The sequence below is a fragment of the Dromiciops gliroides genome, chromosome 6 (assembly GCF_019393635.1).
Source record: "Dromiciops gliroides isolate mDroGli1 chromosome 6, mDroGli1.pri, whole genome shotgun sequence".
In the NCBI taxonomy this organism is placed as follows: Eukaryota; Metazoa; Chordata; class Mammalia; order Microbiotheria; family Microbiotheriidae; genus Dromiciops; species Dromiciops gliroides.
Genome location: NC_057866.1, coordinates 154,449,110 through 154,475,064, shown reverse-complemented (window position 1 = coordinate 154,475,064; position 25,955 = coordinate 154,449,110). Strand labels below are relative to the sequence as shown.

The 25,955-nt window shown below is 41.0% G+C and overlaps 1 protein-coding gene across 2 annotated transcripts in view; it reads left to right on the top strand.

Annotated features, from left to right (window-relative positions):
* TBC1D9 (TBC1 domain family member 9) overlaps nt 1–25,126 on the top strand; it is a 125,131-nt gene extending 100,005 nt beyond the window's left edge. Inside the window, exons 14-21 of one of the 2 annotated variants that reach the window (XM_043971431.1) lie at nt 5,991–6,089; nt 7,063–7,131; nt 9,186–9,426; nt 11,919–11,984; nt 15,418–15,504; nt 17,070–17,144; nt 17,275–17,378; nt 22,926–25,126. In XM_043971431.1, coding sequence (XP_043827366.1) covers nt 5,991–6,089; nt 7,063–7,131; nt 9,186–9,426; nt 11,919–11,984; nt 15,418–15,504; nt 17,070–17,144; nt 17,275–17,378; nt 22,926–23,657 — 1,473 coding nt within the window. In that variant the 3' untranslated portion in view covers nt 23,658–25,126. The remainder of the gene's footprint in view (nt 1–5,990; nt 6,090–7,062; nt 7,132–9,185; nt 9,427–11,918; nt 11,985–15,417; nt 15,505–17,069; nt 17,145–17,274; nt 17,379–22,925) is intronic. The other variant, XM_043971433.1, reaches the window with a different exon arrangement.
* Nucleotides 25,127–25,955: the final 829 nt, after the last annotated feature.

Here is a 25,955-nt window from a genome sequence, read left to right as displayed (position 1 = left end):
ATTTAGACAGTATGGACTACCACTGATACCTAGGCACACTCAAAACATGATGCTTGTGTTGTTTATATACTCCTGATCTCCTATTTATATGTTTAAATCCATGTACACATATGGACCCAAAAGTAAGCCCATTTTTCGCTCTCTGACAGCATACAGCCTGCATCCATCAGTACTCAGCACCTAGGGAAGACCATAGAGATTAAAGACAAGATCAGTGAATGGGTTTCCATGTACATGCCTGCCTGCTGATTCTTTAATGGGAGAGCCTAAACATCTGCAGCTGCTCTGCTTCAGCTAAAATCTTGAGCCCAAGGAAAGAAGCATCTATTAGAGGATTGTTTGGTTTGGGGGTTTTAAGTGCTTTCTCAACACTTCTTGGTGTCACAGCAATTCACTCTCAGCATGGTGGCTGGCACCTAGAAAGCACCTTATAGATGTTTATTGATTGATTGCTGAAAGGGAAGGTGGGAGGACACCAAAGGCTGACCATTATTGTAGGCAGCCCTAGATGAGGCTAGATAACACCTGAGCACACCCACTATTCTCCTATAGTCTTGTTACCAGCATCTAAAGATTTTTACTAGATCCTAATCACTAAACCCTAAATGGAATCTCCATTATATTAAAGTCTAGGCTGGTCAGCAAAGAAACCTCTAAAGAGGAGAGGGAAAGGTATGTTCACCCTTCTTTCTGAGCCTTGGGAAAATTCATGACTAGGATAAATGAGATAGAAAAAGGAAGGAAGAAAACATTTTTTGTTTGTGTCTTATCAGTCACTTGCCAAGTGGCTTATCAGGCTTTTCTCAAAGAGTACCTAGTCGTGCTAGAAGGTGGGTCTGCATTATGACTCAGGAATAACGAATTCTCTTTAGAGAATTCTTTAGACTCTGGAGAGAGAAAACTTTTTCTTGGTTTGTGGATACTAAGCCTAACCAAAGCAGGGTCTTGCATGTGAAGAACAGTTTGGCTAGATTGAAGAGTATCCAGTGAGACAGGAAGCTGGGACCAGGTTTTTGAAGGCTAAACAAAAAAGGTTACATTTAGCCCTAGAGTCAATGGACAACCCTTAGTATTGATTGAGTGGGCAAGTGACATGGTCAGATCAGACTTTAAAGAAAATGACTTGGTCAGCAATGGTAAAGTGTACTGGAGTAGAGAGAGAATTGAGGCAGGGAGACTAGTTAGGCTGTTGAAATAATCTAGGCAAGAGGTGATGAGGGTCTGATCTAGCTATATAAGTAGAGGGAAGAGATCACATTCAAGAGATATTGTGGGTGGCAGGAAAAAACAGCAGGATTTTGTAACAAATTAAATGTTTGAGATGAGAGAGAGAGAAGTTGAGGGCAATGCCAAAGTGAGCCTAGGGAGGAGTTGGAAGAGATGTTCCCCAGCTCTAGATCCCATAAATGAGGGGATTATAGAGACCCCCTCTCTCTGGCAGAGGGTAGCAGGGCATAAGTGACTGAGTAAGGAGATCTCCCCAAATATAGTTCATAGAAACCATCATTTGGCAAAGAGAGAAGAGCTAAAGCATACTTGCTTCTCCCCTCTTCTCCTTTCTCTTCATTTTCTTTTCCCTACTTCTAGCCTGGGGAGGACCCCAATGAAATGGAGAAAGCATCCTCCTATGCCTAATGCCCCTCTAGCTTCCCAGAGGCCCCCTACTCTTTCTCTCACTGGCAAGGTAATCAAAAGTTAAGATTTAAAACAAACCAAGAAAAAAATACTAAAGTATTTTAGACTAAAATGTGAATGAACCTTAATTTATATAGGGTTAAAAGATTTATACCTGGAAAGGACCTTTAGAGAACAGGTAGTCCACTCCCACCTCCCCTCTTCTGTTTTATAAAAAGAGAAACTGAGACCTGGAGAGGACAGGTGACTGAAGGTTGCCTTCAACTGACTGGAACTGAAACCCAGGTTTCTGATTTCAAATTTCAAGCTATTCATCCCACCACAGCCAGCTTGGAGGGAATTTTCACTTTAAAGGATTGCTCTTTGACCCAGGGAAGCCTCTTAATTATGGGTGATGCCAGAGAGCTGATCATGCAGTAAAATAATGCAAATCAAACTCTCCACAACCCCACAGCTCCTGGGCAAGTCTTAGTCAGGTGCTGTTGTAGGAGCTCAGAGAGAGAACCTCAAGGCTGGCTCATGAAATGTGCTTTTATGAAGATGGGCTGGTTGATTAAATTTGAGCCATGGGGCATTTTTATTTTTTAGTACCAGTTAAAAGAACCAATTTCTTCTCTCTCCTCCTGTGCCTTTTATGAGTGAGTCACTGCATAGCCTCAGAAATGAAAATTGTGCAGTGGAAAACCATTAAATTTAGTAGGTGCTAATGGGAAGAAATGAAGTCTGCATATTTATTAGGCAGCATCCCAAGACTACTTGCTATTAAGAAAATTTGCCATGACCCTGGGCAAGTCACTTAACCCTCATTGCCCCAGAAAAAAAAAAGTTCAGATAGCTTTCAATTTGGGGCAACTAGGTGGCGTAGTGGATAAAGTACCAGCCCTGGAGTCAAGAGGACCTGAGTTCAAATCCGACCTCAGACACTTGACTCTTACTAGCTGTGTGACTCTGGGCAAATTACTTAACCCTCATTGCCCCACCCCACCCCACCCCAAAAAAGGAAGGAGGGGAAGAAAATCTGCCTCCCTATATCACTGAGGCTAGCAAATGGCAAAAAGTGAAAGCAGAGGACAGAAAGAATTGCATAAATATCAAGATAGGAAAGGCAAAGTACAGGATCATTGATTTTGATGGAGAAGGACCCTTAGACCAACCCCTTCATTTTACAAAAGCTAACCCTAAGGCACAAAGTAGTGCAGTGATTCACCCAATCATATAGAGTGAAGGTGTTGGGATTGGGATCCAGGTGCTGAGACACTTTGTTGTCACTGTTGTTCTTGAGTTGTTTCAATCCTGACTTTCTATGATCTATGATCTCATTTGGGATTTTCTTGGCAAAGATTCTGAAGTGGTTTGCCATTTTCTTCTCCAGCTTATTTTACAGATGAGGACACTGAGACAAACAGGGTTAGGTGACTTGCCCATAGTCACATAGCTGATGTCTGAGGCCAGATTTGAACTCAGGAAGATGAATCTTCCTGACTCCATGCTCAGACACTAAATCTAGTTAATTTTTCATTATACTTTACTGTTTCTCAGTAAGAATGAGCAACTTAAAGGCAGGGCTGAGTTAGGAATGAATATGATTTTGGCTTCTCCCAAAGGTTTTTTACTTTTAAAAAGATTTTTTTTAAGCATTACATTATTTCCTTTCACTGAGAATTGAATTTCTGGATGTCCTGAGAGAAAGGGTTATCTCTGGGCATTTGCATCTGGTTTGTGAATCCTGGGAAATGCTGGCTCCAGAACACACTGAGCTAATTTGTTCACTCTATTTTTAGCATGTTAATACATCCAAGTTCCTCCAGAAGGAAAATTATGTCATTCCTCTTGATTTTTCCTTTAGAAGTCATCCCCAAATAGCGAGACACAAGTAGAGAGTCAACAATGTATTTAGGGGAACTTCTAAATGGAAAGAACATTGTATGCTTCTCGTTGCCCCAGTGCTCTTTCCTGCATCTTGTCACTTGCTCTGAATATACATCTTTAATCATTACCACAGATAGGCTTATTGAATCTGACATATACCAGCTCTCTTTTCATTGCATGGGTCCATTAACCTAGAAGAACCAGAACTTAATACCTCAAGGGACGAAGCTGTATCAAATGATGTATTTTTTTTCAATCCACATGGCAAAGAAAATATGATCATAGGATAAGAATGCTTATTTCAAAGTAAAATTATAATATCTGCTTGTAACTCTTTCTATCTAATGAGCATTTGCACAGATAGAAGAAATCTTAGTAGATTACAGTAAAATTATTCAAAATTATTTTAAAATTACTTAAAACTTCTTGAGTCTGTTGATGCTCCTGGTTTTTCTAGCGTTAAATCCCCCATCCAAAATCTCCCCTAGCCACCCTCCCTTTTCCCTGTTCTCTTCAGCTGAGGCACAGAGAAGCCCTCTCTACTCCCAAATGTATCCTAAAGGAGCTGCCTTCTGGATGGGCAGCCATAAATAAGATACATCAGACATTTCAGTCTCATCTGATTGAGCTGAGTCTATGTGGTAGACGTGGCCGGATAGAAACTTCAGAAGAAGAGCTGCTTGCACAAGACTTTGTATGACGTCCTCCATCAATATCTAATTAACCTTAGAAATTAGCTTCCTCAGTGCCAAGACAGCTCCTCTTTTGGAAGAATCTTGTTCTTTGCCACATAGCAACATCATACAGTTATTCAAAAGCGGCTCTTCTCCGTGCGAATTGCTGGTTTGAAGCATTCGATGGGGTTTTCTGCATTGTTGTTTTTTAGGTTATTTTAGAAATAAATGCACTATTTTTTGCTTTGGGAAAATAGCAGACTTGTGCGAGGCAAACCAAGTAAAGGTCTTGTTACGTATTATTAAGAAACATTTCATTTTCAATAGCACAGAAGGGCGTGGGTGAAAAAAGCTCAGAGTTTTGCAAAAAAGAAAGTCCGATTTAGCATAGATGATTTTGCCTTTGGGTACATGGAAGCCCTCTGCATTCCTTGACAAGAAGTCATACTCGGGTCAGAATGCTCACTGTCATCTAAGGAAAGGCTTGATGCTGCTGAGAAGAATGTGGACTTTGGATCTCTTCATCTTGCCCAAAGAGTGGGATAGAAGGGAGGACACCACCTGCTACAAGAGGCAATTCCCCAACATGCTTTTCTTCCTTTTTTAAAACCAGGCATTTTGGGGGGTCTTCATACAGGCTCCCTCTTTGTCAAACCTGTGATAACTGACACACAGAAGCATCAGAGAATGCTTGATTCTATTTCTTGGTCCTTCCTTTTGGTTTCCCTGAGACTTGAGGACTGCTTGGATTTATCACCTGATACGTGAAAGAATTTTGCTAGGTAGTGGGTGAGACAACACAGCCTCATGAAACTTTTTGTCATTTTTCAATCAGGTCCAACTCTTCGTGGTCCCATTTGGGGTTTTCTTGGCAAATAGACTAGAGTGGTTTGGCATTTCCTTCTCCAGCTTGTTCGACAGATGAGGAAACTGAGGCAAACAGTGTGAAGTGACTTGCACAGGGTCATACAGCTAATAAGTTCTTTAGGGCTGATTTGAGCTCAGGTCTTCCTGACTCCACCCAGCACTCTCCACTATGCCATCTAACTTAACCTATGAGAAATATTACCTCTGCTTATTTTTTTTATAATTACAAACTAGAAATGAATTTATGGCAACATATTGCTGAGCCTTCTTCCTTTCTTGCCCCTCCCTCCCCCCAACTTCCACTAATAAGAAGAGGATCAAATAAGTTGTACAGATATTCACCTCGTTTCTGATGATTAAATAACAATTTATAAAGTAAGAACAAATCTTGGAATGCTTATCACATCTCACTTCTCACATTAACCAATTATTCTCCAAGCTAAGTTAAGCAGTGGATAGAGCACTGGACCTGGAGTAAGAAAGACCTTAGTTTCAATCCAACCTTAGCTACTCACTAGCTATGTGACCCTGGGCAAGTCACCTAACCTCTCTCTGCCTCAGTTTTCTCAACCATAAATGGGAATTAATAATACCTCCCTCTCAGGATTGTTGCAAAGATAATAATGTTTTTAAAATACCTTTGTAAATCTTAAAGTGCTATATAAATGCTAGCTGTCATCATTGTTATTTGCCAAACAATTCGCTAAACACTAGAGATACAACAAAAAACATCAAAATGTACCAAAAGGATTATATTCTGGGGTGAGGGGAAGAGAAGAATATGTGGATAAATAATCATAGTCGGGAAAGATGGGGTCAGGATAGGCCTTCCTGGAATAAAGCACTTTGGCCGAGCTTCATAAGGATTGCTTCACTAATTTTTCTACAGAAAGACAACTTAAGTTCTAGACAAAATCTTCAGAAATATTGGGTTTTCCTTTCCAGAAATTTGGAACCATCAGAGCTGACTTGATCGAACAGATGAGATTTAAACAGAGGCTGAAAGTCATCCAGACTCTGGAAGACACTACCAAGCGTAATGTGGTAAGTCCTTTATAAAACAACATTGACTCCTCTCCATCTAAGTTCCCTTTCCTGGACCCTAAATTCTATTTTATCCTGTATTTTGGTAGGCATGGTATAGTAGAAACAGTGCTTGATGGAGGTCAGAGGAAATGGGTTCAAATTTTGCCTCCATCTCTGGACAATTCACTTAACCTCTCTGAGTCTTCATCTGAAAAAAAAAAAGTTGTTGCTCAGTTGTTTCAGTCATGTATGACTCTTCGTGACCCCATTTTGGGTTTTCCTGGCAAAGATACTAGAGTGGTTTGCCATTTCCTTCTCCAGTTCATTGTATATAGATGAGGAACTGAAGCAAACAAGGTTAAGTGACTTACCCAGGGTCACACAGCTAATAAATGTCTGAAGCCAGATTTGAACTCAGGTCTTCCTGACTCCAGGTCTTATGCTCTAGCCACTGTGCTACCTATCAGGGGTTTGTAGTATATGGAAGGTCCCCTTGAGCTCTCATTATATGATTCTGTGGTTCATGATCTCATCAGTACAGCCAATCCCTCCTTATTCTATGAGATTTTCATCCATACCTTTTTGTAAGTTCACAACAGAGCATCTATCCCCCTTGTATCTGAGGCTTTCCTCTGCTTCTTTTCATAGTTTGCGGATGCCGCTCTATCACTTTGGATCTCTGTCTCTTATACATCCCTGTCACTGCATGACCAACATACCTCCTCCTTTCCTAGTCATACATATCCTTGATAGGATATCTCATATGCCCACTCTTTTGCACAAGTCATCATTGTAATATTACTTAATAGCCTTAACATTCACGATGCCCTTTGGATCACCTGCAGTACTAATTCTTTCTGACTTACATCTGTGTTTCTTCACGTGGTGTTACCAAGGTGGACTTTCATGATAGCAAAGAGCTTGGGGTCATTCAGAGCACTTCCTGGTAAACCTTCTCTGCATCTAAACCTTCTTTTTCCATTTTTCAAAGGTGCGGACAATAGTGACAGAAACATCATTTACAATTGATGAACTGGAAGAACTTTATGCTCTTTTCAAAGTAAGCTATAAGCAAAATTCATGGGCATACAAGAAAGAAACTCTTCAAATGAATGCGAATTTGTTGGGTAAATTTTATAGCTGTAGCAATGTCTTCTAAAGATAAGATAATAACAATAACAATAATGGTAACTCATATTCATAGAGGTAGAAGTGATGCCTCGATAAAGCTTGCCTCACAAGACTAAGAAATCACTGAGAATGCAAAAGTGTATTAAAGACAAAAAAATGGGATTGTACTAGATGAATTTGATATTCCCCATTCCCTTTCATTGCACAAAATACTCTAATTGTATTTTAGGGCTAATAAAAGAAGGGAGCATTAATTCACAGAACTTAGAGCAGCCACAATGAAATTTAAATATGGAATGAAGTTATTATCAATATATATTTCCTAAATAAAGCTCTTAATAGAAAATAAAATACAATTAGAATAAAAATGTTGCATTGAAGGAGGAAAGGCCTGCTTGATTAAATTTCTATCCTTTGCATTTGATAATTCATTCCTCACTAATCATTTTCATTAATGAAAAGAAAGAGGAAATCGTACTAATTATAAATCAATTATTTTTTTCTGTATTCCACCATTTGAGATAGACATTCAAGTTAGAATATGATCTCCATTAAGAAATCATTTAGGGGGGCAGCTAGATGGCGCAGTGGTTAAAGCACCGGCCTTGGATTCAGGAGGACCTGAGTTCAAATCCAGCCTCAGACACTTGACACTTACTAGCTGTGTGACCCTGGGCAAGTCACTTAACCCCCATTGCCTAAAAAGAAAGAAAGAAAGAAAGAAAGAAAGAAAGAAAGAAAGAAAGAAAGAAAGAAAGAAAGAAAGAAAGGAAAAAAAAAGAAATCGTTTAGGGTGATTAGGAATTTTCTTAACACCTTGTAATTCAATGGCCACTTCCACCTGCCGAGTTTGCTGATATTCCCTAGCTTGGCTCCATTGAGTATTTTTGTTTGTTTGTTTGTTTTGTTTTGTTTTTTTTGCTGGGCAATGGGGGGGGGGGCGTTAAGTGACTTGCCCAGGGTTAGAGCTAGTAAGTGTCAAGTGTCTGAGGCCGGATTTGAACTCGGGTACTCCTGAATCCAGGGCCAGTGCTTTACCCACTGCGCCACCTAGGTGCCCTCCATTGAGTATTAATGAGCCATTCCAACCCAATGAGACCCTGGGTAAGTCACTCAACCCTGTTTGGCTTAGTATCCTCATCTGTCAAATGAGCTGGAGAAGGAAGTGGCAAACCACTCCAGTATCTTTGCCAAGAAAACCTCAAATGGGGTCATGAAGAGTTTCATATGACCAAAGCGACTGAACAACAAATATTTTATAAGAAGTCACATTCAGTGCTCTGAGCAAATAAAGAGGCTACTTAATGTAACTGGAGAGGAAAATGGAAGTCTTTGATGAGATTCGATCCCTTTGTGTAGGGAGTGCCACTAAATTCTCCCGAAGGCCACATGCAGTTTCATGAGATTGGAGGATTAAAAGTGTTCGTGGTTTGTTGTTTTTTTTTTAATGTAGAATACTAGACATCGGTCTGAGATCTGGATTCAGTGTGTGTGTGTGTGTGTGTGTGTGTGTGTGTGTGTGTGAGTGAGAGAGAGAGAGATGTGCAAGTCATTTAACCACTCAACCTCAGGCTCTGCATCTTCAAAACGGGCATAATAATATTTGCACTATGAACTCCAGAGAATTGTTATGAAGTTCTCCTTGGAGGGGGGCATATCTTCAAATTGACATCTTTCAAGTTAAAAGTCTCTCCTGTTACAAACATCATTTTGTTTCTCCCTCATTTTTCTTTTCCTTCCAATTTTAATTGTCCTAGATCACTCAGGTTACATATGCACAGCCATGATGTCCTGAAGTGAGAGGGTAGACCCAAAAAACAACGTGGAGATGGAGAGGGACTAATGAGCCTCCTCCACTCTCTTCCTTATCTCTCTGGTTTACATTAAAAAGCATTTGCTTTATAAGATTACCACACTGATGGGAATGGCAGTGCAGTTATCATCTCTGTATAATTCCGTTCTCTCCCCTTCCCCTCCTCCCAGGCAGAACATCTCACCAGCTGCTATTGGGGTGGGAACAGCAATGCCCTGGATCGCCATGACCCCAGCCTGCCTTACCTGGAACAATACCGTATTGATTTTGAGCAGTTCAAAGGGATGTTCGCCTTGCTCTTCCCATGGGCTTGTGGGACTCACTCTGACGTGCTGGCTTCTCGCTTATTCCAGTTACTGGATGAAAATGGGGACTCTCTGATCAACTTCCGAGAATTTGTCTCTGGACTAAGTACGGACAAACTATGGCATGATTTGGGGTAACCTGAGCAGTAGTCAGCTTCATGGGTACAAAAACCTTCATTACCTGGGAAAGGCAGCTTTTAAAGAATAGAGAAATAACCCATCTATAAGGTCTCCAAGCCTATTGTAGTATTTCTATCTCTGTGTGTAACTAATTTATCCATTCCTCTGATCTGTGACCCACAAATCTCTACAAAATAACAAGGTGGAGTATATACACACCAGGACAGATACAAAAAAGGTGGCCTGGATTAGTAAGAAGAACATCAAGCTAAAACCCATCATGAGCAGAAGCTTTTGAAAGATACTAAGAGAAGAGAAGCCCTCGCCAAACTATTTTTAAGGCGAAAAATATGATGGAGACAGGTTAACAGATGAACTCCAAAATTCCTATTTTCCATTTTTTTTCTGTCCAAAAGAATGTTTTTATACAGAAAGGATTCAACAATCATCTTTAAGGCAATTGATCAGAAGACAAACAATAATAGAACAAAAGAGCACATTATCCTTTTAAATAAGTTCGGGTCTCTGGGTATAGGCAGATTACATTCCAAGATATAGAAGGTGCTTGCAGACAAGTATGGGCAGAATTATCATCTGTCATCTTGGACAGTTCTTGTAGAACAGGAGACATGTGAGAGACTAGAGATGGGCAGATTTTCTCCTGATAGGTAGGTAGATTATGGAAATTACAGTGATCATGTCATTCTATCTCTAGCATAACTGTATAATGGATTGTTAAATTGTGAGCCCTTTAAGAAGAAAGCAGTGATGGTGAGGAACCAGCATAGGTTTGCCAAGAAGGTCACAGCAAACAAGTACAATAGTTATTGGGTTGATAGACAAAGGAGAGCCAGAGGCAGACTGTATTTTTATTTCAGCAAGGTATTTAACAGATTTCCCATGATGTTTGTGGATAAGATGGGGGGAAATAGATTTGTAATGATGTGGATTTATAGCCAGTAGAACAAGTAACCCAGAAAATGTTGACAAATAGTAGTCTGTCAGGCTGAAGGGAAATTTCTAATGTCACATGAAAGGACTCTGTCCTTGAAACTGTCCTAGTGAACATTTTTATCAACAACTTGGATGAAAATAGAAAAGGCCTGTTTCTTGTTTGTGGATCACAGAACCGAGGACAGCCAATCCAGTGCATAATAGAATCAAGGTTCAAGTTGATCTAATAAGTTGGAACATGGGGCTAAAACCAAAAAGATGGAATTTGTCCTTTTTTTAAAATCAAGTTTGCAATGATAGGATATGAATGACCTAGCTTTCAGTAGTTCATGGGGTTTTGTTTTGGTTTTGGTTTTTTGGTTTTTTGGTGTTCTTTTGTTTTTTTGTTTTGTTTTGTTTTTAAGTGAGGCACTTGGGGTTAAGTGACTTGCCCAGGGTCACACAGCTAGTAAGTGTTAAGTGTCTGAGGCCGGATTTGAACTCAGGTACTCCTGATTCCAGGGCCAGTGCTCTATCCACTGCACCACCTAGCTGCCCCTGTTCTTTTGTTTTTAAGGGGGGAGGGATATTCATGGGATTTAGTTATCACATTCTGCCCTTACATGTGATTTTAAAATGTTAAAGCAAAATACTCTGCCAGCTTAATGTCTAGAATCAGACTGCCCTCTCTTATAAAGCGAATAAGCATTTTGAAGGAGAATAATTTAGATTTGCCATTGAAATGGGCAAATTGTTATTTGGAGGTTATTTTTTGGTCAAAGTCTAGCGGAGTTTTTTTTGTTTCTGTTTTGTTTGTTTTTTTAACAAATGATCAAATGTATTTGGGATACATTTCCCCATAGAAAGTCAAGTATCCAAACACTCCCTAATCAGAATTAGAATTTCTTTCAGCCATGTTCCATGAAGGTACCTCGAGGAATGCAGAATAAGAGTTCAGCACCATGAAGTAGAAGCAGCTAGGCCTTAGGAATTAGGAAGACCTGAATTCAAATCCTGCCTCAGACACTTACTAGCTCTGTGACACCAGGCAAGTCACTTAACCTCAGTTTGCCTTAGTTTCATCATCTATAAAAATGGGGATAATAGCATCACCCATCTCCTAGTGTTGTAAGGATTAAATAAAATAATGTTTGTAAAGCACTTAGTATGGCGCCTGGTACACCGTAGGCTAGCTATGCTCGCATACACGTATGCTAGCCGTTGTAAGGAGGAGGAGGAGGATGTGCTGGGCAGGAGTGTTCTAGAGCAGCTAGATGGCACAGGATAGAATGCTGGGCCTAGAGTCAGGAAGACCTGATCAAATCCAACCTCAGACACTAGCTTTGTGTCCTAGGGCAAGTCACTTCACCCTGTCTGCTTCAGTTCCCTCATCTGTAAAATGAGCAGGAAAAGAAAATGACAAACCACTCCAGTATCTGCCAGGAAAACCCCAAATGGGATCATGGAGAGTAGAACGGGGCTGAAATGAGCGAACAACTCAGAGACTTCCATAGCCAATGGTAACTAACGTGTGCTCCTTTATAGGTGCAGCCTGTCACGGAGACCTCACAGAGAAACTTAAGCTGCTCTACAAAATGCACGTTCTGCCTGGTAAGTGAACTGCCCAGCTCATCCTCAGAGCTCAGGGGAAGGACCCTACAAAAGTAGGGGATTATGCAGAGGCTTCAGGAAGGTGTCTATTTAAGAGGAAAGTTTAGTCTGGACCCACTTGAGAGGAGAGAATCCGCTGGAAACAAAAACGACTCAAGGTTCTGCTGCTCAGAGGTCAAAAAAAAAAAGGGCCTTGGGCAAAATGAAGACCTCACCCCCACCTTCAGGGAGGAGACTTCACGGAAGAGTAGTCTTTGTTCTTCCTCTTTTAAGAGGCAATCTGAGAGGGGGGCAGCTAGATGGCGAAGTGGTTAAAGCGCTGGCCCTGGATTCAGGAATACCTGAGTTCAAATCCAGCCTCAGACACTTAACACTTACTAGCTGTGTGACCCTGGGCAAGTCACTTAACCCCCATTGCCCCGCAAAAAAAAAAAAAAAAAAGAGGCAATCTGAGGGGCAGCTAGGTGGCGCAGTAGATAGAGCACCAGCCCTGGATTCAGGAGGACCTGAGTTCAAATCCAGCCTCAGACACTTGACACTAGCTGTGTGACCCTGGGCAAGTCACTTAACCCCAATTGCCTCACCAAAAAACAAAAACAAAAAAACAAGAGCCAATCTGAGCCTCTTCTTCTAGCTCCGGATTTCTGATTTTATTTATCTTAGAGCAATGGTGAATAAATGAATAATAGTGGTCAGCTGAAAAAATGTCTATTAAATGAATGAGGATGGAGAACAGGGCACTTGTCATACTTCCATCCTTCACCTTTCTTTGCCACCATTGTCCTTGTAGCCATTATTCTATAATTAACTCAATGTCAAAAACAAACAAACAAGCAAACACAGAATGAAATGAACCCTGTAGTTTTTTCTTGACATTGTGTAATCAGGACATTGCAAACTAATGTTGAGGCCACTCTGTGTTGGATCCTGTCACTCAGGGAACACTCTGGCCTCAGTTGTGAAGTAGTCAAACTCTATGTTCTTCTTTTCAACCATTTTCAGTGGCTCCTCCCACAGGTGCCTGGTCAGTATTGTGGTGTTTAAAAAAAAAAACAAAAACAAAAAAACCTTCATTCGTTCTAAAGCATAAGAAAGTTGATTTATAAATCTTCCAAGACAAAAGTCATGTTTTCAAAGAGGATCAACAACGAGAAGGCAGAAATGAGCATAAAGCAGTTGATAAAATATCTGGCATGGGGGCAGCTAGGTGGCGCAGTGGATAAAGCACTAGCCCTGGATTCAGGAGGACCTGAGTTCAAATCCGGCCTCAGACACTTGACACTTACTAGCTGTGTGACCCTGGGCAAATCACTTAACCCTCATTTCCCCACCCCACCCCCCAAAAAATATATCTGGCATCGGTGGGCGAGAGGTATCCAGCAAGATGACTTTCCTGGTAGAGCCAGCTACCAGCTGTCCAAATGCACGAGGGTATGGTTTGAAGGATAGAAAGAGGGACATTTTAAAAGATTACTTCTTATAAATACATAAATCACTAGTGTTCCCCATGGCACGTAGATATTTATTTTCTTTTTTTTTCTTTTTTCTTTCTTTTTTTTAGTGAGGCAATTGGGGTTAAGTGACTTGCCCGGGGTCACACAGCTAGTAAGTGTTAAGTGTCTGAGGCCGGATTTGAACTCAGGTACTCCTGACTCCAGGGCCGGTGCTCTATCCACTACGCCATCTAGCTGCCCCAGTATCTGTTTTCTAATAAACCATGTCTCGTGCTTGACAACTCAGCAAGCATTAATTAAGCACCTACTATGTGCCAGGCAGCATGGATATACAAAGGCAAACATGAAGTCTAGGTAGGCCCTGCAATGTAGAACCTATTGAGTTGTTTCATGAAGATAGAAGGGGAATCTTCAAATGAGAGGCTTGGTGTATGATGATCAACTGTGGTAGACTCTTCTCAGCAGTACAATCATCCAAGAAGACTCCAAAGGACTCATGATAGAAAATGTTCTCCACATCCAGAAAAAACGAACTGGATTCTGAATGCAGATTGAAACATACTGTTTCCACGTGTGTGTGTGTGTGTGTGTGTGTGTGTGTGTGAGAGAGAGAGAGAGAGAGAGAGAGAGAGAGAGGTTTTTCCCTTTTGCTCTGATTCTTCTTTCACAACATGACTAATGCAGAAATATCTTGAATGTGATTGTACATATATAACCTATATCAGATTGCTTGCTGTCTCTGGGAGGGGGGAAGGAAAGGAGGGAGGAAGAAAAAATTGGAACTAAAAATCTTATGAAAAAAAAAAGAGAGAGAAGCTTGGTGTGAGAGAACAACAGCACAGACCATTATGGTTCACCTAGCAAGGCTCTCTCCCTCCTACAGAGAGTCTCATCTTCCACAAATGTGGTTTCCATTCTTCACTAAATATCTGCACAGCTGTAGTAACACACCAGTTTGCCTTTTTGATTGCTTGTCTGAGATTACATCCTTTTTTTTAGGGAATGTAATTAGCAAAACACATCCATGCCTTCATCCCATGGTGCTTTAGGACAGCCGCCCTGTGATTTCCTGTGGGAGGTCATGCCAGCATCTGCCTGTTTCATACACCCCAAAATCAGATGTCCAGTCTCAGCGTTCGCTCAGCAAGGAGAGAGACACACAGGGAAACTGAGTGCTGGGGGGCAGCTGGGTGGTGCAGTGGATAAAGTACTGGCCCTGGATTCAGGAGGACCTGAGTTCAAATCTGGACTCAGACACTTGACACTTACTAGCTGTGTGACCCTAGGCAAGTCACTTAACCCTCATTGTCCTGCAAAAAGGAGGGGGGGGGAGGGGGAGGGGAGAGAGAGAGAGAGAGAGAGAGAGAGAAAGAAAAAGAAAGAAAGAAAGAAAGAAAGAAAGAAAGAAAGAAAGAAAGAGAGAGAGAGAGTGCTGGTTCCAGTGTCCTTGCTTTTTTTAAGCTCTCCACAAGGATCAGTTTGTCGATGTAATCTCAGCCTCTGGACTAAATCCAGGCAGATTCTGGCATAATTGGGGAGGGGGCTAATGGTAACAGTTGTCAGCTAGCTACAATAGGGCCTTTCTGAAGCACAATAATAGCTCTGTGTCAGCTGGGAAGGGTGATTTTGGAGGGGAACACCACTGGACCCAATATTGTAAATTATCACAAGTCCTTGATAATAGTGGTGATCAGAGGAGAACTTTGGCCTTTATCTTGTGCTTGCCATATCAACTCCTGTCATATTAGGTTCTTTCTCCTTCTCATTTGGTCCCCCATGTATTGATCTTCTTGGAAACTGAACCCCAAGGGGAAATCATGCAAAATGAGTGGTCTCAAGTCATATTCTCAATACGTCCCAAGGTGTCAGGTGTCTCCATCTAAGTCATTTCTGCTGCTTTTCCCAACTGAGATCTTCACAGGTCCTTTGAAATTAAATCCATTCACATTTTGAGTAACCACACTCTCTTCCCTCATTAGAGCCATCCCCTGATCAAGAAGAGCCAGATTCTGCCTTCGAAGCCACTCAGTACTTTTTTGAAGACATCACTCCTGAGTGCACGCATGGTAGGTGTTTGGTTTTTTTTCTTTCCTTACTGAGGGTCCTTTCAGGAATACAGCATCACAGGGAAGACAAAAGAGCTGCCAGGTTTATCAAAGGAACGGGTGACCTGGGGTTAGGAAAACCTAAATTTAAACCTAGCCTCAGACACTTACTAGCTGTGTGACCTCAGTTTCCTCATCCAATAACATGCCCATTTTATACATCCTCTGTAAGAGTGAAATAACTTGCCTCTGGTCACTTATTAGTATCGTAGAGTTGTCATAGATTTAAAGCTGAAGGGGACCTTAGAAGGTCATCTTCTCCAGCCCCAGTATTTTACAGATAAGGAAACTGAGGCACAAAGAATAAGTTATAGGGCTGAGATTTCAACATAGGTCCTCTGACTCCAAATATAGCATCCGAACTTTAAATATCATGATAGAATTTAATTTAGTACATTGCAAAAAGAAGCTTAGACACCTGGATTTTTTGAGGGGTTGGGGGTAACCATAGGGAAAAAGGACTATACCACCCCGTAACTGACAGGCTAAATTTAGAGTCAAAAGACTTTTTCTCATATCTTTTTTCTTAAAATGCCTATTTTCCTATGAAACTCTACAAAGCAATAGGTGAATTTTTAGAAAGTCCTATTTTTGAAATAGTACATTCTAAATCTAAAGTAATTCCGGTAAAAACACATAAACCTAGTGAAGAATAGAAAGTTCAATATTAACAGCATTGACTTTGAAGTTGGGAAACCCAAGTTGAGCTCTTGGCTCTGTCATGGAATTGTCCCTTTGTGGCCCAGGTCCCTAAATTCCCTTCCTTCTTCAGGCTTTGGTTCCTTCTTCTACAAAATAATGGGATTAGACTAGATGTTCTCTAAGGTCTTTTCCAATTCAAAAATGACTCCATTTAATACTATTATGAAAATAATACTACGTTGTGTTATCCTTTCCTTTGTCCTTCTAAATGTAGCAAGCTCTGGCACCTTATTTCTTTAAACAAGTTAACTCCTAGAGTCTATAGGTTCTAGAAGAAAACCAATTTTACAGATACCAAATGAAGATATACTAGCTGTTTTCAAAAACGGCAAAAAAAAAAAAAAGACCTTTAGAAAAAGTGCTTTAAATGAGTGAAATATAAGTAGGAGCCAAAGAACAATCCACAAAAGAACAGGAAAAAAGAAATCTGAACTCTGAGAAAGTGTAATTGCCAATCTTAGTCAAGGAGAACAGAAAATGAAACCTACTTTCCCCTTTGTAGAGAGATGGAGTAAGACTGGGCAGAATGTTGTCTGCACAATCACACACTCTCATTTAATTGGCTGTTTTTGCTTAACTGTTTTTCTTTGTTACAAGGGAGTCTAAGCTGTGTGTGAATATAACCCAGACCAATTTGCAGTGTTGGACAGCATCTTTTTCATTCCGATTCTGTCCTGGTTTAGACATAATTCACTTGAGAACTTGAAGACAAATTCTTCTGGTGTCCTGCTATAAATATTGAGCATTAGTTTTTGCTTTGCTTTTTAAATGACCTATCTTACCATTCACTAACATCTCATATTGTCCTTCTAAATACTTCCTAGTGGTTGGCCTGGAGAGCAGGACCAAGCCAAATGCTGACGATGGGTTTGTTACAGTGAGTCTCAAGTCAGACAAAGGTACATCTTTTCCATACCTTTATTTAGTTATTCAATTAAATTTTTAATTAATTAATTAAAATGGGAGGGAGGGTTGCTTGTTGATAGCCCAATCAGACTGTCTCCTTATATCTTGATCTTTTCATTTTAGGGAAGAAGGTGAATTCCCAAGACAATCGTAACTACCTGAGACTGTGGACCCAAGAGAATAAAGCCAAGTCAAAGAATTCAAAGGACCTGCCCAAATTGAACCAGGTACTGACTCTTCACTATCTCATATTTCCAACTTGGGTGCTTTTCTTTCCCCTTAGACTATAGAGAAATCCATAACAGGGGGTAGGTAACTATACTCCAAGGGCCAAAACCTGGCTTGCCACCTGAACAAGTGGTGGGTTGTGTTTTACTCACAGCTATAGTTTACTAACTCCTAATAGGAGAGGGAAGAAGCATTTATTAAGCACCTGTGATGTGTCAGGCCCTGTACTTTAAGAGGCAGTGGAGGATGTGAGACACTCAGTAGGCAAGAAGAGGATGCAACATCCTACAAGCAAGCAATGGCAAAGGAAAAATGGTATAAAGAATGGGATCTGAGAAATCTATTAGTGAAAAAAATGAGCTAGACAAAAGACAAGAGCAAGGGGTAATTATTGGATAGCCCACGTGATCTACCAATATCCATCTCCACAATGGTTCAGAACAGCGGTATAAAATATGTGCCATCAATATGTGGAATAGAGATCAATTTCTATTTGAATTTGACACCACTGGTCTAGAGCACTCAAGCAAAGCTCCAAGCATTTTGGGTAGATACTGATGCTTAACTTCTGTTTGCTTCAGTTTCTTAATCTGTAAAATGGGGATAATAATAACATCTACTCCCCAGGGTTCTTGGGAGGATTAAATGAGATAATATTTGTAAAGCACTTCACACAGTGCCTGGCACATAGTAGGTGCTTTATAAATTCTAGCTATTATTGGCTATTACCATTATTATTATTCGACAAACATTTATTAAGCTACCGCTTTCCAGGGACACAAAGACAAAAATTATATAATCCCTGATCTTAGGAACTTTCATCTATTTAGAAGGAAGGAAACTAGGGGCAGCTAGGTGGCACAGTGGATAAAGCACCGGCCCTGGATTCAGGAAGACCTGAGTTCAAATCCAGCCTCAGACACTTGACACTTACTAGCTGTGTGACCCTTGGCAAGTCACTTAACCTTCATTTCCCGACAAAAAAAAAAAAGGAGGAGGGGCAGTGGAAGGGGGAGGAAGGGAACCAACTTTACACAAAAATGTAAATGCAGAATATATACAAAAGAAGTATCAGGGTGTTGTGGTAGATGTAGTAGTTTTGAAGTTCTAAATTGTCCCTCTGACACAAGATATTTAGCCTTCTCTGAGACTCTAAGTTGCAGAAGATATGCCTGTGTCAATAGAGGGAATTTCTTCACCTGGAAGTTCCTTAAGCCAATGAACTCACCGGTCCACTCCTTATCCCTCTCTTTATAAATAGTGATGTTGGCACTGATAAAAATGGGAGGGGAGAGAACACCCTAGCAACTGGGGCAATCTGGATAGGTCTTCTGAAGTAGATGGCGCTTGAACTGAGCTTTGAAGGAAGCTAAGGATTCTAAAGAGGTAGAAGTGAGGTGAGAGTGCATTCCAGCCATCAGGAAGACATAAAAATTGGAGATGGGAAGTTGTAAGTTTCCATTGATCTCTGTTTATTGGAATTATTATTTATATCTCATTCTCCATTTATCTAACCTCAAGAGACAGTTGGAAACCACTGGTGAGTAAGGGAGTGATGTGATTGGAACTGCATGTAATATAAGAATATCACTTTTTCAGCTGTGTGGAAAAGGGAGCAACTGGATACAGCAAGAATAGTTACAAAGCTATTGAAATAGTCCAAGAGGGAAATGATGAAGGCTTGAATTAGGGTGTCGGCCATAGGAGTAGAGGGAAGAAGACAGATGCAGGAGATATTTGGGAAGTACAATTGATAAGATATAAGATATAACAATCAATTGGATGTGAGGGGTGAGAGAAGGAAGAGTCGAGATTGTTAAGCAGGGTTACTGGAAGGATGATGGCAGCCTACCCAGAAAAGCAAGGAAGTTAGGAAGATGAAGAGTAGGTTTAAGGGAAAAGAGAATGAGTCCTATTTTGACATAGAGTTTTAAATGTCTCTGAGACATCCAGTAGGGATGTCCAATAGGCAGTGATATGGATATTTAGATCTGGGTGTTATCTGCATAGAGATGATAGTTGCACCTATGTGAACTGATGAGTTTGCCAAAGGATATAGAAAGAAGAGGATTCAGGTCAGAGCCTTAGAGGATACTTACAATTAGGAAGACAAGGATGTAGGAGGAGAAACAATGAAAGAGCAGTGTCACAAAAACCCAAGGAAGCACACGATGTTGATGGATATTGATCGTAGTGTAACCAACAAGTGATTCAACTATGATGAAGGAATATAACTAAACTCCATGATGCAAGAAAAGTGATTAAACTTCCCATAACTTTTGACAGTCTATCTGTCAAGGAAGTCAAAGACAGACACAAATGTCCATGGTATATCAGAAAATTTGCAGCAGCATTCTTTGTGGTGGTGAAGACCTAGAAACAAAATGGTTGTCTATCAGGGGCAGCTAGGTGGCGCAGTGGATAAAACACTGGCCCTGGAGTCAGGAGTACCTGAGTTCAAATCCAGCCTCAGACACTTAACACTTACTAGCTGTGTGACCCTGGGCAAGTCACTTAACCTAATTGCCTCACTTTAAAAAAAAAAATGGTTGTCTATCAATTGGGGAACAGCTGATTAAACTCTGGTACCTAAATGTAATGGAGTGACATTTCTACAGGCAAAAATAACTAAATATAAGGAATTCCATGAGAATGTGAAAGTAATGAATGTAGATGACTTTTTCTATGAATTTGATCAATAAGTGGAGGAAAAATACAGAACTATAATTTGAGGGATCATAGATTTAAGCGAAGAGTCTTTTTAAGACTGGGGAAATAATGTAAAGAGGGAATAATTAAAATGTCATGCTGCTAGAGGTAGTAGGAGGGAACATGTAGAGATATTAACCTTGGCGGACAATAATCACTTCCCTAGAACCTGGAGCAAAGGAAGCTCCCTCTTGCCAATGGGTTTTGAGGTATAGAATTGTGAATAAGAGGTAGTTTGAGGTCAAGGACCTCTAAGGATGAGGCAGGATCCTCTGCTGAGAGCAAAGAGTATGATGTGGAAACCTCTAAGAGAGTAGTAACAGTTTGGAACATCCTCTGTTCCAAACAGGTGATGAATGGAAAATACAATTGAGTCAATCAGGAAAGAAAAAAGATTGCCTTGTGGTTACAAGGGCCCGGTGTGATTAGACATCATAGATTGGCAGTGGGAACACCTGGAGTAGAGTTGGATGGGATACACCTGGTAGCATGAAATGGGCCAGAATATAGATCCAGTTATGAACAGCATCCCTGAAGGCCCCGCCCAGATCAGAAAGATCACAGATCCATTTGTATCAGGGTCAACAAGGGTGGAAGAAATGAGTAAAGGGGGAAACGAGACTGTAAGATAGATGTCCACTGGTTCTAATTCAGCCTGTATCTTGGGTGATGGAAGAAGAGAAATCATATAAGAGCCTTGTCATGAAAACCCAGGAAAGCAGACTGATGGCAGCATTGGTGCAACCAAAATGTGATCCATCCAAAAGTGGTGCAAAAATAGTGACTACGCTGTCCAAACCCTCTGACCCAGCAGTCCTACCAGATCTGTCTAGGAAGTCAAAGATAGAAGCAAAGGTCCTATTTACAGCCCCGTTCTTTGCATGGCCTAAGGCACTTTTTGGGTGCTAGTTGTCCATACTCCACACAATTGACAAGCATTAATTTTTTTTCTCCCTCCCCCTCCACGAACAACAACAACAACAAAGATGTGGAGAGGAGCCTAAATGGCAAGTGTGCATAGGAAAGCACAGCAAAATCCCACTTTTCCCATGTCCAAAAATGTATATCTCATTCTGTTCTTTGAATCTATCACCTCTGTCAGGAGGTGGGGAGCCTGCCTCATTCTCAGTCCTCTGGAATCATGGTTCATCATCCCACTATGCATTTTAGTCAGAGACGCCCCTCACATTGTCAATGGACAAGTTGCTGCTCTCTTTCCTTTACAGTAATAATCACACCATCAGGGTCATTGCTGGTGCCAACATAGAGAAAGGATTGCCCAATATCTGGAGAGAATCCTCTGATTTCCACTGTATCAATGATCAATTTACAAAATGGAGACAACGATCCAGGTTTTTGTACAAAGCCTCTCTGTTACCTGTATTCTCACTAGGTTATTTTTAAGTTTACTCAGAGAGAGAACTTCACGACTTGGATCGAATGCTTAATAACAATAATAACATTAAGGCTAAAGGCTTTAAGGTTTGCAAAACTCTTTACAATTCTATCTCATTTGATCCTCATCCTAGGAAGCAAGTGCTATTATTATCCCTGGGTTACAAATGAGGAAACTGAGACAGACAGAGGTTAAGTGATTTGCCCATGGTCACACAGCTACTAAATATCTGGGGCTGGATATGAACTCAGGTCTTCCTGACTCCAGGCTCACTGTTCTATTCACAGCTCTACCTAGGCTTTTCTTGTGGGGATTGTCTGTGCATGTTGTAGATACTATGGACTTGAAGTCAACCTTTGGTCATAAACCCTGAATATTTCTTCAGAAGTGAATGTTGTGACTTGTCCATTTGAATTGGACTCAGCCTTCTCCATGAAGATTGGCTTCCATCAGCATCAGCTGTGTACCTGACCTCCTCTGACCAAGCATGAATAAAATCGTGTTTGAGGGAGATCTCCCTGTCTTACAACCAAAACAAAGACAAACAAAAAAATTAGGTATGCAGACAAGCAAGCTAATAAAACATCATCATATGCTATATGTAACCTGTTTTCCACATTATCTAAGTCAGTCTAAACTGACAATCACTACTGGTTGAAATAGAGTGAATTTTAGCTGATGAGTATGAGCACCATGAGCCCCCATTGGGTCCAAAATAGACAGGGTTATAAATAAAAGACTTTCTTAAGAGTAGGAAATCCATAAGAGTAAGAGGCTTGAAGAAGAGCATGGTCCAGTGAAAATCATGCTGAATTTGAAGTCAGAGAGGCCCTGGGTTCAAATCTTGGTTCTTTTAATGCCCTCCTGAGTGATACCTCACTGGGCCTCAGTTTCCTCAAATGAAAAAGACATGGGTTAAATGAGATGAACTCCTTTCAGAAGTTTCGACTATACATAGATTTGAGAGGGAACATACATCTTTAAATTTTCCTTCCATTATAAAATTTTGTTTAAAAATATTATTCTGAGGGGCAGCTAGGTGGCGCAGTGGATAGAGCATCAGCCCAGGATTCAGGAGGACCTGAATTCAAATGTGACCTCAGACACTTGACACTGACTGGCTGTGTGACCCTGGGCAAGTCACTTAACCCCAATTGCCTCATATATATATATATATATATATATATATATATATATATATATATATATAAAAATAAAATTCTGGCAGCTTCAACAGACTGCCCACATTGAATCAGAAAACAGTTTTCTCCTGTGACTACATCATATTAGGAGAAGGTGAAAGGAAAGCTTTTAGGAGTGCCCTTCCACGCACATCTTCCAGTGGAGATGATTTTTAATGTCTTTCTGTCCCAGGTCAGACCACTCACTGCAAGTCCCCTCCCATGACGTAATGATAAAATGTTGCCTGTTTTGCCCCCAGGGACAGTTTATTGAGCTGTGTAAGACCATGTACAACATGTTTAGCGAGGACCCAAATGAGCAGGAACTGTACCACGCCACGGCCGCAGTAACCAGCCTGCTCCTGGAAATTGGAGAAGTGGGCAAACTCTTCATCGCCCAGCCGGCCAAAGAGAATGAGGGCGGAGGCAGCGGGCACCCCTGCGCCCCGGGCATCCAGAGCATGCTCTTCCCCAAGAAAGGACCCAGCCAGCCCTACTGTGTGGAGGCAGGCGAGCTGCTCCCCGCCACCCTGGCCATGGACAATGAGGAGCCTTCCGAGGGCCCCCTGGGCGGGCAGATGGAGGACATCAAGCTGGAGGACTCCTCCCCCCGAGACAACGGGGCGGGCTCCTCCATGCTCATCTCGGATGACGACACAAAGGATGACAGCTCCATGTCATCTTACTCGGTGCTGAGCGCAGGCTCCCATGAGGAGGACAAACTGCACTGTGAGGACATTGGGGATGACACCGTCCTGGTTCGCAGTGGCCGAGGCACCACAGCCCTTCCTCGGAGCAACAGCCTAGACAGGGACTGGGCCATCACCTTTGAGCAGTTCCTGGCTTCCCTCTTAACTGAGCCCGCCCTGGTGAAATACTTTGACAAGCCAGTGTGCATGATGGCCAGAATCACCAACGCCAAGAACATCCGGATGATGGGGAAGCCCATCACCTCTGCCAGTGACTATGAAATCTCTGCCATGTCAGGGTGATGTTGAGGCCTTTATCGGGGAGGGGAAGGGGGGGAGGGAGGGTTTTTTTAAGTTTTGTGTTGGAGTTCAGGGATTTTGTTTATTTGTTTTTAATTAAGTATTTATTAGTACCTTGCTTGAAAGCCTGGTATTTTCATAATATAGTAGAATGAAAATGGTCGAAGAAATATTTAAGTATCTCCAGTTAGGTACAGGACTCACTTCATTTTGGTGGGAATAGCCGGGGAAAACCCACCAGAATGCAGTTTTATTCCGTGAAATTCCAAAAAGATGAAACTGTCAGTGAAATGTATGTGTTATTCTTATTAACCTTACTACTGTTGAGCTGTAAACACATAAAATTAATTCTCAGTTTTTAAACTCTAAACCAAGTGGCAGATATTTGTGTATTTTTTTTTAATTAAAATCTGACCTGTAAAAAGAAGGAAAAATCATTGAACAGAATGATCCTAAATGAAAAGGCATCATCAGCTGGATTCTCCCTCTCAGTCTCATATCACATCCCTGTGGGAGGCCTTTTAAATAGAGTTTACAACATCAGGTCTGTTTCCTAGCGCACCACATGTCAACATCCTGCTCCCAATCTATGCTGACCTCTGTTCCCTAAAGGAGTAAAGCAGTAAGATGGGGAAGGAAGGATGAAACAAATCCTAGAATAACCCATTCAAGCAAACCACTAGTCAGTTCAATGGGAAAATGGTCAAACTGGCTATTTGATCATTTGGGGGCTGTGGGGAGAGGAACAAATCGACTCACTGAAAATGGCATCGATGAGACAGGGTTTGATTTGGGAGTTTGCCTGTTTTGTGTTCCAGCTAAAAGGAAATAAAGGGTATTGGGACTTACTTCTGAGAGCAGAGATTGCAGCTTCTCATTGTTCATTGCTCAAAGGAAACAAAAACACAATCATTACCACTTAGGTAAGGTCTCTCCTGTAGATGTAAGGACTCATAACCAACCATGTATTGCATACATCCTTTGTTCCAGGTAAAGTCACTGTAAAGTAGATATAACATAACCTCCAACAAAATAGAAAACCTGCAAGATCTGTAACCGAATGTTTGTTTCCAAATAGAACGCGTCACTTTATCTAAAGACTAGTCGGCCGCATCAATTTCCCAAATGGTTTGTGGGGATGAAACCTAGGCACGCCTGCACTTTGCATTCTTGCTGCTGTCTCTATTTTATTTCTGACCTATTCGTCAAGTTTTCTTCCCCCTTTTTTGTCCTATTGAGTTTGTGATCATTCCCGGGGACCGTCTTCTTTGCTTGTTCGAAATGCGCTTTTTTGACACATGGCATTTTTTGGTTTGTTTTTACTCTTCTACATCATGTCCCTTTTATTTTGGCCAATGCTGCTCTTTTTTCTTATTTATGAGAATGGTTTTAAAACTGTCAGATGAAGTTGTGTTTAACCACAAATAGGATAAATGTGAAAAAAAATAATAAAAGACATTCAGATACCCTCACTTCTGGCTTCTATGTTATGCGACCAAGTTCTTGCCCGGGAGAAAAATGACTTTGCATGGTGAGGATTTTATTATGTTACCGTTCCAAATACAATAAGGAGTTTGGGTTTTTTCTAGGTAATTCTTTTACGGCTGACATTTGCACAGCACTTTGAGATTTGCAAAGCCCTCTACATATACGTTCTGCACTCACACTGTTCTCCCAGTGTTTGGTGTATAGTAAAGACTTAATAAATGCTTATTGATTGATTAATTGATAGCAATATAGAAAATATCATTATTCCTATTAAATGTATTTTAATGAGAAAAAAGCAATCCATGAGAAAGGATAATTCTATACTTCCTCCCTTCATTACCTCACAACATTAGCTCCTCAACCCTCCTCCAAAATCTGGTTTCCATGCCTACCACTTGAGAGAAACTGCTCTCCCCAAGGTTACCAATAACCTCTTAATTTCCCAGTCTAGTGGCCTTGTCTTTAAATTATTTTTTTTTGATGGGACAATGAGGGTTAAGTGCCTTTCCCAGGGTCACACAGCTAGTGTCAAGTGTCTGAGGCCGGATTTGAACTCAGGTCCTCCTGAATCCAGGGCCGGTGCTTTATCCACTGCACCACCTAGCTGTCCCTCTAAATTCATTTTTGATGCCTTGTTGCCCTGTTTTCTCATCTATACATTGAAGGTATCAGACTAGATGGCCTCTGAGGTCCTTCTCCAGACTAAGTCTTAGGATTCTCTGTATCCCTAACCCCTAGCATAATTCTTGGATATTGTAAATGTTTCTTGAATTTAATTTGGTAACATAAGGTGACTTAATTCTGATCATAAGA